Source organism: Protopterus annectens, chromosome 9.part0 (genome assembly GCF_019279795.1).
Source record: "Protopterus annectens isolate FY-2018-M chromosome 9.part0, PAN1.0, whole genome shotgun sequence".
Taxonomy (NCBI): Eukaryota; Metazoa; Chordata; order Ceratodontiformes; family Protopteridae; genus Protopterus; species Protopterus annectens.
Window position 1 is genome coordinate 1,962,404,552 of NC_056743.1, and position 12,416 is coordinate 1,962,416,967.

The 12,416-nt window shown below is 42.8% G+C and overlaps 1 protein-coding gene across 1 annotated transcript in view; it reads left to right on the forward strand.

Moving 5' to 3' along the window:
• The window catches only part of DSN1 (DSN1 component of MIS12 kinetochore complex), a 1,132,993-nt gene that overhangs the window by 224,844 nt on the left and 895,733 nt on the right, over nt 1-12,416 (forward strand). The window contains exons 2-3 of the mRNA XM_044084782.1: nt 4,308-4,359; nt 6,891-7,268. Of these exons, the coding sequence (XP_043940717.1) occupies nt 4,320-4,359; nt 6,891-7,268 (418 nt within the window). The 5' untranslated portion in view covers nt 4,308-4,319. The remainder of the gene's footprint in view (nt 1-4,307; nt 4,360-6,890; nt 7,269-12,416) is intronic.

Below are 12,416 nucleotides of genomic sequence, written 5' to 3' on the forward strand. Positions count from 1 at the left end.
TCTTTGGCCCTCTTCAAAAGGAACCTTGACGATTGGATGGGAGAAAGGAAATTCACCCTGGGGATCCCATCCGTCGCCTGCTAGACAGGGGTCCAGGGAAGTAAATAATGTGGGAAGAAATAGCTGGGGAATTGTTATGGCTAGGCTTGTATAGGCCCTAGGACTGATAGCCTAGTACCAACCTATGAACCTATAAGTAATACCTCTAAGATATGTCAGATCTGCTCTTTTGGAAATTGCAGCAGTGACTGGGTAATATATTTAGCAACTTGTTTTTGTTCCACCTTTTATGTAGGACAAACCTCTCAGCCACTGAGGTTTCGTATAACTGAACACCTCAGTGACATTAGAAATAAAAGAATGTCTAATTCACTATTTAAACATACTGTAACCCATACCACTGCTAGATTCAACTTTATTATTATAGACAAAGTCCAGGGCAACAAGATGTGTAAAGCCCGAAAAAGAATCCTTGGTGCTTTGTTCAAGCCTGGCCTTAATGAGCTTAGCTAATTTTGGTATGAACCAATACGAAGATGACTCTCATATGTTTTATTATTTAAATGAATCATGTTTTTTCTGTTACAGCACTGAAGAAGGCATTAATATTGCTGAAACCGGTTTGCTGTTATTTTTGGAGTTGCCACAATAAAAGATTGTATATTCTTCTAAACTCCTAGGTGCTGGACAATTCTTGTGTATAGTAATGGGCAATATCTTCCAACCGCTTTCTGTTAGCAACTCACATTCTGGGGAAGTCTAACGTGCTAGCAGAAAGCTAAGCAGGTGCATTCTGTTCACGAATGGTCCCTCAACCAAAAAGCTGAACAAATTTTCTGTAAGTGGCTCCGAACTCTGCATCTTCCCTGAACAAGTGGAGCAGCCATTATGCCCTAATCCCCCCACAGGGGGAGTCACCAAAGAATGATGTTCTGCAGGATTGCCTCCCCCCCCCCCCCAGATTACTTTACGCATATCACCTAATTCCAAATTTCCTTCAGAGAGCTGCCAGGTTGAAGACCAAGGTCATTCTCATTGCTCCCTTTTGGCCTGTACAGATTTGGTTTCCCTTCCTATGAGCATCATTTAATTCACCAACCCTGGATTCTGGACCCATGTCCAGATCTTTTGTCTCACCTGACAGGCATGACACATCCTGACCTACCAAACCTTAAGCTAACAGCTAGTTTTTCCCAATTCCATTAATAGCAAGACAGTCAATGCTCTGTTCCCCTGTTTGTCACATTTTGTTGTCTTTCCTTAAAACATCCACTAGGAAACTTTATGCTACTAAGTGGAAAAGATTTGTACACTGGGCCCTTCAAAGGCATGTAGATCCTTTCTTGGCCCCAGTCAGTCACATGCTGGAGTTCTTAACGCTGCTATTCTACCAAGGGGCCAGTTCTTCAGCAATGAATGTCCAGTTGGCAGCAATTTATAATTTCCACATTGGTTTTGAAGGCAGTTCACTAGCCTCTCATAAGCTATGTAAAGCCTTCTTACATGGCGCAATTCTTCTCAAACCTACTTTTAAAAATCTCACACCACTGTGGTATCTAAATGTAGTACTGCAGTCCTTGATTCTTCCAACCTTCAAGTCTGCCCACGATTGTGACCTTACATTTTTGTCTTAAAACCTTATTTTTAGTTGCCATCACGTCTGAGAGGCAAATTTCAGAAATTCAGGCGTTGGTGAAACTTCCTTTCATTTTTCGTAAGGATAGAGTCTCCTTACGAGCCAGTGCATCCTTTTTGCCCAAGGTGGTATCACATTCCAACATTAATCAATGCATCAATGTACCGGTCTTCTTCCCAAATTATTCCAACCAAGGGGAATACTTGTTACATTTGTTAGATGTGCATTGACAATTGTTTTTGTCTACACAGAACAAAAGAGATCAGAACGACTGATCGTTTGTATCCTTTGCTGATCTGAAATTGGGGTCACCTGTATCTAAAGTCACCCTAGCTAAGTGACTTACCGACTGTATTTCCTTTATTTACAACAAATCAGGTATGACTTTGCCGTACAAAGTATGTGCACCTTCAACCAGAGCTGCAGCCACCACCTCAGTTTTCCACTGAAGAACTTCCATGGATGACATTTGTTTAGCAGCAATTTGAGCTTCTCCTCACATCTGTCTCTCTCATTATAAGTTTGATTTGATGTCCAGAGGTAGAGCATCTTTTAGGTCAATGGTGCTCGGAAATATCCGTCCTTAAATCCACCCAGGGTTCTAGGTAGCTGGGGACTGTGTCCCATCAGTCCAGAACTGAATGAAAATTCACCACATCAGATAAAGTACTTAACATAATGTTCCATCTGTGTTGTCCACTTTCATTCCTCCTCAACTCCACACCCACCAGCCCCCAACCTTTTTAGGTTTATTTTAGGGGTCTACTTTAGTTTAGTGAATGATCAGATGATCGAACTCTGTTAGTTCAAACACTAAATGTCGAACCGGCAAAATAGCGAATGGCTGGAACAGCAGATTTTTTTCCCAGGGAAAGAAATTGCTGGGCTGGCTGGCCTGGTTGTGCCGTTTCCTTCACTGTAGTGCGATCTCGGAATTGGTATATTTTAAGTAGGGGTTGTGGGGGGCACAGCCCCCCACATGTGGGTGTGTGTGGGGTGAAGCCCCCCCCACACACACTTCATTTAGTGTTTTTTTTTTTTTTTTTTTGGGTTTAGGGGTCGATATAACAACGTTCAATCATCTGATCGATCATTGTTATAATATAGACCCATTTTAGAAGAGTGAGCGGATCTAACAAATTTGTTATAGCTTAAGAACATTACCAGCTCTCGATGGGGCATTTCCTAGTTGTCTGTCTTTATCCTAATATAAATTAAAAAAAAAAAATAAATAAAATAAAAAAAAAAATATGTATATGTGTATATATATATATATTTATATATATATATATATATATATATATATATATATATATATATATATATATATAATATATGTTATAAGAGTATTTCTTTTATAGTTTGCAAACAAGATCTGAGGTAATGGGGGATGGTACTGTATGGGTAAGGGAGACACTTGAGAGTAATAAGTTGCCCTTACAGCAGCCGAGTCAGATCCGAACCCATCAGTCGAGGAGGAATGAAAATGGACAACACAGATGGGACATTATGGTAAGTACATGACTTTATTTTTATTTTTTTACTGTATATATATATATATATATATATATATATATATATATATGTGTGTGTGTGTGTGTGTATGTGTGTGTGTGTATGTGTGTGTGTATATATATATATATATATATATATATATATATATATATATATATATATATATATATATATATATATTCCTGATTCCTTTCACATTTTAAAAATGTTGTGAAATGAAAATGTTTAAAAATGGCATTACGAGTTTCAGGTTTTACTGTATTTCTGGGACAGTCATACTTTAATGTTTAGTAGTTGCAGCACTTACAGTATTGGGTTTCACAGCCGTGATAGGCAAGCATGGTAGGTCCCTCCCTGATTTGCACCATTGTAGCATTGCATATTTCTTCTTTCCCTGATGGTAATTTATCTTTCATTCCATGCATTTCTTTGTGTTTAAGTGGAGTAGATATTCCATCACTACCATTTTGTCCACCATCTTTTGTTGAATTTGGTACCTTACTTATCAATTGTATTTGTTGAGATTTCAACACTTTTGCAGTTTGCAAAATCATTATCTTCATTTCTTCTGTGGCGAAACTTAGCTAATGGGTTGAGGTAGTCTGATTTTTATATGACCCTTACCCCAGATGATGCAAGTGCAGCAGTGACTTGAAACTGGCATTAAGATGAGCCTTTTATTGATGTGAAAAAAAAGAAATGGAAAACTACTGATGTTGGTGAGTAAAAGCTTAGGTGTTAAAAGTACTGCTTTTGAAGTTTATGGCTAATGCCCTGTGCAGCCTTTGCCTTAGCCTTAGCCTATAAAAGTCCTGTGGTTCAAGAGTCTGGACCCTATGTTTTCGTGATGCAGCTCTGCTTCTCCATTGGATTATTGGAGGTTTTCTTGTGGACAGTGATGGCAAATTCTTTATAATAATAAAAGCACGATTATTTTAGAAAATATTTCATAAATCTTACTGAAATAGGTTTTTTAATTTCATGGAACCCCAGAAATTCCCAGCTATATATCTACAATGTCTCCTCATATGTTTTGTTACTTCTGCAATTGTGAAATGTGTTCATTTTACTTGCAGTTTTTTTACGTGTGTCATTTGTATGAAGCTCTCTTGGGAAAGTGCTGCCAAATTTTTGATTGCTTGATCATGTCTTTCAGGTCTGTTTTTCTATGGAATCTGTGGACAATGTGAACGCAAGTCACACTGCAGGTGAGTATGCCTTTAAATTGCGATCGGAAGATGATGAGTGTGAGTTTGTATAAAATTATTCTTTTTTGTGGTCCATTTTTGTTGTCATTTTCTCACCTAATATTTAATTTCTATTCACTTATATTTCCTTCCTTCTCCCACTGTCTGATTTCTGGTGGAGTGCACATATTAATATCCTTGCATATTCTCCCATCCCATGTTTTGCTATGGTATATCAATCTATTTTTTTAAGTGGGGGAATGGGGTAATATACCATGCAGTATGTGGGTAGGTCGAGATAGTTTTACTTTTGCTTGGTGCATCTTCTCAAGTGGCATGTTAAGCTATCCCCAAAATGATTTCCTAGCATCCTTAGATGAATTTTTTTTAAATCATCATAATGCAGCTGCACTGGAACCATCTAGTAGCATTAGTTACCCAAATTTGGGACTGATCTCTTGTTGCGAGTTAATCTGAATAGAGGGCAGGTATCCAGCCATGGTTGTGAACTGCAGGTAGCTGATGTCCTTGTAAAGTTATCAGTGAATCTGCCACTGCTCTTCAGAGGTAACTACAGTCTTGGCTTTCTCATATATTACCTGGCTAATAGCCACAACTAAGCTGCAAGTTTTTATACCCTGAAAAATGTGGGTAGCCCATCCAGGGAACAGTTCGAAATGTGCTGTACAGCATCATCAGCAGTAAAATGAACGGTTAATTGTCAAATCTGTGAGGGAAACCCCCAGTGGATTTCACGTCCATTATCTTAATGACTCGGCCACAGCTGCAAATCACACAATTATAATGGGTTTGTAAACCTTGGATACGTGTGCTTTGAGTCATTTCATTAACATTTGTGTGCCCCTACTTCAGACGTGTTCCATGTCTGCCATTAATACTTATGTTTTTATCACAGTATTACATGGCTACCTGCTGTTGTCCACCAGGGGATGCTTATATAGTAGTCAAAACACGCATGCTTCCTCTGAGGATACAGCTAGCGTTTGCTGACTTCCCCGCCCAGTCTCCAATTTGAGCTCTATTATCTTGGCCTTATTAGTGAATTGACTCTCAGTAATGGATGCAGATGTCAGTCAGGATAGCGTTTCAGTGATGTTAGAACTTCCTTGTAATATACATAGCCTTATTACCCTCTTTCACTGAGATGAACCCACTGTGACCTGTGTACTGCACGGATCTGGAGTTCCTGGCTTGTCAGTGCCTTTGTTAGTATATACTTTCCAGGGCTTCCCTGCTTACCAGAATCTGTTAACTGAATCTGAATCTGGGCCTTTATGTTCTTGCTGCAGTTGCCCTTTTACCTTTTGCTACCTTATTTTTTTTTTACTTTCTGCTGCCTTACCAGTAATTCTATTAACAAACGTGCTTTTTCAGAATTGCATTCTGTTAACACTAAGCATTTTTCCTTTACTCACGGGTCTCCAACCTGGGCTAGCAGTTTGATCAGTTTTTGGAGTTGCTGCTGTCTGTACAACTCTCCCTTCATCATTGTGCAACACAATTTATTTTCTGTATTTGAACATTTTTCTTAATATTCTGAATTATGTACGTACTTTTGCATGCCCTAAATGATTTTCATATGTAGGAGGAGCACTCTTAGGCTCTTTCTGTTTGAATCCATCGCATGTTTCAGCATTACGTGGGTGTATAAGATGCACACTGTGTACTTTGTACCCTGTCTCTGAATCCAAGTAATTTGTCAGTATTAGGCCCAAGTAGCTCACCTGCTCCTGTGTAATTCAGTTGTATACTACATACCTAACATATATAGTGTGCACGCCTTGTTTGAATACCGCCTTATGTAAACCACTTGCACAGCCCCACCCTGCATGTTTAAAAAGGTAGGAAATCTGTTGGTGTTCTTTGCATGTGAGTTGGGCGGCACTTCCTTACTCACATGGTGCTGTTTAATTGCTTATGTTACCTGTTGAATTATTTATCACTATTTTTAACAGTGATGGTTGTTTACACTCTGGAATGTTTGCACAATGCAGAATGATTCTCTTTCTCTGCTGTGTTCATTTGATTTCATAATTTGGTTATAGCTGTAAATGGGATCTTGAGTATAGTCCGCACCTCCACAATTAATGTACATGTCTTGCTGCCTTCCCATGTTCTTTACTGTACCCCAAAACCCCAAAGTTATGCATGTTTAATAGCTGGCTTCTGTGGGGACACTGACAAGGAAGTTTAAAGTTCAATTTTTTTGCCGTCATGGACTTGTAGTGATTTGGATTTGGCAAAAACAAGAATCTCATGTTGTATCACCCTATGAACAGTCCCTGTAAGGATAAATTAAAGCTGGATGTGAATTTGTAAGCATCCAGCCTTATTTTGTTTAGTTATAGTCACCCATGACTTTTTTTTTATTTTGAATAATGTTTTCTCTTTGTACTGCAGAGTGTAATGGGTAAATGGGTGCATGAGTGGGGAAACCTTGAGGATTCAGACTTGAATCTGAAAGCTTTCTTTTTTTTGTTGCCCTTCTGAAATCTGCAAGCTGAACAGAATTTATATGTCATTTGTTGTAGGCAGCATGGATGCCACCGGCAAAGGAAACTTGTCCAGTCTCAGAAATGAAAATGTCATTGTTTCCAGTCCTCTACTTGGAACCAGATCTGATCAGAGAGCAGTGATAAGTTTGGGAAACAGGGTTTCGCTTTGCCACAGTCCCAAGGAAGTTTCTTGCAGTGACTCTGTTCCCAAACAGCTCTCTCCCCATAAGTCCAGTCCCAGGAAGCTCTCTCCCCAGAACTCCAGTCCAGGAACAAGCCCTAGTAAAGGATCATCTCTTTCCATGAAGTACACTAGTAGCAGTCCACGCCGAAGACGTTGCTCTTGGCGCCGTTCAAGTTTAAAAGGTGGTAGACGTCGTAAGTCTTTGCCTCCAGTTTACCGTGATGTCACAGGTAAGAAACTTTATGTAAAATTTGAATGTCGTGTTAAACTGTTGTGAAAATATTAATGGGAGAACCAAAGCATTTTAAATATATCTACCTTGATTTGTTGGTCTTACAATGTTATGAAAGCAGGTCTGGTTTCACACAGGATTTTGGATGAATATTTTAGGGTTGGGCGCTAAAGCTTTCCAGACTTAAGGTGGATGGGACATAGAGTGTAATAATTTTTTTCTATTTCTTTGGTTACTGTATGTCAAACATGATCAACATTTAAACCAATATGAAAATAATTTAAGCCAAATGTATAAATAAGACAGACCACTAGAAAAACTTGGTAGCCCTTCAACCAAGGAATTTCATTGCTGAGAACAAGTCTACTCGTTGGACACGTGATGAGCCCAATCACCACACTTCCCATCATACCTATGTTCTCCTTTAGAGTGGGGCAAGTCAAGGAGCTGATAGTGAGTCTGCACTTGCTGATTTTATATTTTGTCAGCCATGGTGAAAAGGAGGCCTTAAACCAGAGAAGTGAATTTGTGTGTACTACTGAAATTCTAGGACAACACAAAAGCAAACCGACAAGATGATTAGAAAAATAAGTCAGAGGAAATGTTGACTGTTTTCGTTTTGCAGTCTTTATTTTGGGAGGCATTCACAGAGCTGCTAGTGTTTTTAATGCTCCTTGCGAAATGTCTTTATCCTTAGGCTGTAGGTTTCCTTCTGCAGGTAGTTTATTTTAAAAATATTAGTTTTAACTTGGGAGGAAAATACTTCTTTTGCTGCCCAAGCCTTGTCTGCAAACTGGGCTGTTTAGCTCAAGAACTGTTAGTCTCCACAAGAGGGTATTTGGGAGGGATATTCATTACACTAAAATTTTCTGTGAGAAATAAACTGCTAACTTTCTAGTCTGACCTTTATGTACAGTTGGCATTTTAACACCCTACAGCCTTCTGTTCCCTTTATTCTTTTAATACCTGTCTGCTGCACTCTTGAATGGTTTTATGGATTCTTTATTCCTGTCCATCACTTGGTCTCCATTCCATGGATTCACAGACGAAGTACTTTTACGTACTGTGGGAGTGGTTGGTGCGTGTATTTCCAGTGCCTGTCTTCCCCCTGCCCTTTCTGTCAAATGTTAACCCTTTTGCTTCTTCCAGGAGTGTTCTTTGAGCTTGTATCTTGGGGCCCTTCTTCCAAATTGTCTTTAGTGAGATTTCTGACTACTCCAATTTCTGGTCATGTTCTTTTCCCCTCCATTTCACACTAATTTCAACAGCCTAATGCCCTGATGTGATAGTGTTCAATCTCGCCGTTTGTTCTTACACATGGGTTCGGAGCCGATCCTCGGCTCCGTGCCGGCCGACTGCAAGCTCTGCATCGAGAAGAAGCTCGAGGACATCTAATACCCACAATCCCCCTCTGCCTTTACCTCAGATCTAGTTTGCCGCTGCTGCATACGCATCGCTGGAGGCTAGCTCGAGGTTTTTCTCAGATAAGAATTTATCTTTTCTGGCTAAATTGTTTTTTTTCAAACTTCTTAAAATATAGTAGTTAGGTACAGTGTGTGAGTAGAGCAGATTTCTCGGTACCTTAGATTAGTTTACTTAGTAACTATTCTGGTATAGAGTTTTCGGGGCCTACCACCCCTACTTCGACACTTGAAATTGTTGTAGTCTTACTTTTATTCAGTAAGTGGTATCGGACTTTCAGTTACCGGATTTGACATTTTACCTGATTTGACTTTTACTGGACTGGACTGTTTACTTCTCTTAATATGTCTGAAAAACAAAAGTCTGGCTTTAAACGTTGTCTGTGTGGCCAGAAGATGTCGGTCACAGACAACCACAGTTCCTGTGTCTACTGTCTTGGCCCTCTCCACTTCCAAGAGGACTGCTCTATTTGTCACTCTTTTAGTGGGAGGGTCATGACATATAGGCGCAGGAAACTGATGGATCGAGGATTATTAAAACCCTCTTTCCAGGAAGCTCTGGATGCTTCAGACCAGGCATCCAAGTCTTCGAAGGGGTCGAAGGCGTCGGAGCCAAAGTCATCGGCTCCGAGCTCTTCTGATCCAGTTAGATCACCGGTTCCACAGACTTCGGGGCCGAGTGTTCAGCTTTTGGCAGTTTCCGAGCCTCGAGTCTTGGAACCGGTGATGGAGCTCCCTCCGTCGACTCTGCTGAGGTCGGCTCCGTCTTCGATCCCTTCGACTCGTTCTTCTAGACCCCTCTCTGACACCGATGTGGACCGTGTGGTACAGAAATTGATGGAGAATACGGCTCTATCCCAGCTCATCTCGGTCTCCGCTCAGTTGGTGTCGAGACTTGAAGGCCTTCCTATATCTCCATCCATTCCTCCTCCGAGACCTGTCCAGTCTTCGGAGCCGGAAGAGGCTGAACTGATGATTGTGGAGCCATTGGTGCCAGAACCGTCTTTTTCTCGGTCGGCACCGTTAACCTCGACTCCATCCGATCCGGTATTGGAGTCTCGGAGCCGAAGATCCGTCCTTGGTTCCGGGACCGAGAGTCGAACCGATGTTTCGGTTCCGACTCTCCCTCTCGGTGCCTCGGCACGGATTGACTCGGTTCCGTCCTCGGGGTCGGTGCCTTCGGCTCCTGTTTCGGGGATTCTTCCCATTTCCTCGGAACCGGGAGATACCTCGACTCGGGATCCGGGGGCCTTCGACCTCATGAGGAAGGTGTTGTCTACCCAGACAACCACATCAGCAGGTACAGCTTCTCCTCCCCACAAAGGACCGTTATCCTCCTCTGCACCCACGGCCACGTCCAAGCGTCGGGCACCAGTGTCTCAGCCACCCCTGGAGGGTGCCCCCTCTTCCTCGGAGGCTTCTTCGGATGCTCCCCACGAAGAAGTTCCTAGGAAAAGACTGTGTAAGAGGAGACACTTGGATTCTCCACAAGAATCCTTGACATCTGATACTGACTTAGATGAGTCAGAAGGGTCCCCTAAGTCACCTTCAGAGGATGTCTCTTTTTCTGACATCTTGGAGATCCTTAAACAGAGAGGTGACTGGCAGTCCCTTCCCCCTTCTGAGGATGAGTCAGTTCTGCTGAAGGCATTTGGTGCTCGCCCTTCCTCCTCCTGGGTCACTCCGCCCTTCGACGAACTAATGGAACTTATTGCTCGAAGGGCGTGGGAGGCTCCTGACACAGTTGAACCTGTTCCTAGGAAACCGAACAAGTACATCACAGCACCTCAGGATAAGTCCTACCTTACAAAAGGAGTTCCAGTAGACGCCATGGTGGTGGCTGCAGCCACGAAAAAGGAGATGTCGGAGTCTTCTACGTCTGTCCATCCGCCTAATAAAGATTCTAGGACGATGGATAGATATGGGAAGCGCATATTTAGTTCAGCGGCTTTTTCCATGCGGTCCCTGAACTATTTGACCCATTTTACACGTCTGCAGAGGGATCTAGTCAAAGAGTTGGGAGATACCCTCCAGGGTGCTACAGATGCAGCTGTCTCAGAGAAAGTGACAGCGCAACTTAATACCCTAACATCGATTGTTAACTCGTCCATGAGGCTGATTTCTTACGCAGCCGAAGGTTCGAGTAGGGCAGCAGCTTCAGCGATTGCTCTTCATAGGCAATCCTGGATGCGCCTATGCTCCTTTGCGGAAGCCTTCAAGTCTTCCTTTACAAACGCCCCATTTGACGGGGCCACTCTTTTTGGCCCCAAAGTAAAGGAGACCCTTACCCGGTGTGAACAAGAGGGAAAGACTCTGTCTGCTGTCGGAGTCCGTTTTTCCACCCCAAGTAGACCGTACCCCAAAGGGCAACGCGGTGGGAAAATGTGGTTTCGAAAACCCCAAGGGTCTTTCTCAGGCACACAGGGTGATGCTCCCTCTAGAGGCAGAGGAGGGGGCAGAGGTGGAAGACGCCGCCCTGGCGGCAGAGGGGGTCCGCAAAACCAAGGTAGGTGACAGGGATAATCTCCCTGGCAAACCTTTCCAGCACTCCTGAGAGGAGGCCCGACTGTCCTGCTCTGGAGGCAGTCGGGGGTCGCTTAGCGTTATACCCTCAGGCCTGGCAAAACATAACTACAGACAAGTGGGTAAAAAGCGTGGTTACCAGAGGTTACAACATACCCTTTCTATCTCAGCCCATCCCAAAGAAAAGACTCCCAGATGTACCGCCCCATCTGCGAGAGCCAGCAGCTTTAGAAATTTCAAAGCTGCTAGAAAAAAGAGTCATCCAGCCAGTCCCAGCGGACCAGCAAGGATTCGGGACTTACTCAAGGTTCTTTTTAGTTCCAAAGAAAACAGGGGACTGGAGGCCCATTCTAGACCTAAGCTACCTCAATACTTTCGTCAAGAAAGAAAAGTTCCGAATGGTCACGCTTCAATCGATCCTTCCATTCTTACAGAAGGACGAGTGGATGTGCTCAATAGATCTAGAGGATGCATACTACCACATCAAAATGGCCAGGGCATCCAGAGATCACCTGCGCTTCCGGCTGGGAGCCAATCACTTTCAATTTCGGGCCCTGCCCTTTGGTCTGACCTCAGCCCCCAGGGTCTTCACCAAATGTATGGCAGTGGTAGCGTCTCACTTGAGATGTCAGGGATTCCAGGTGTTTCCGTATCTGGACGACTGGCTCCTTTCGGCCACCACCCGGCGTCAACTACTGCAGGCCAGAGACTATGTTCTTCAGCTGTGTGTTCACCTAGGGATCTCCGTAAATTTCGGAAAATCCTTACTTCAGCCATCACAAAATATATTGTTCATAGGAGCAGAGTTAAACACAAGTCAGTTAATTCTGAAGCTCCCCCCAGAAAGGATATTATCACTGCAAAATCATATACGTCTTCTACTCTTGTCAAGGAAATCCCCTGCAAAACTAGTACTAAAGGTGTTGGGCCTCATGTCAGCCTCCCTTATTGCAATTCCTCTGGGAAGGCTGCACATGAGAGTCCTACAATGGCTACTGTTTGCACAATGGTCATTTCAACAACTACCTCTAACACACGAGATTCTTATAACAGAAACTTGCAAAACAGATCTAAACTGGTGGCTTCAAACGTGCAACCTTTCCCAGGGGAGGCCGTTTGTGCTACCCACGCCCACAGTTACGGTGACCACGGACGCTTCCCTGATAGGGTGGGGGGGCATCTTTCAGGGACAGACAGTCCAA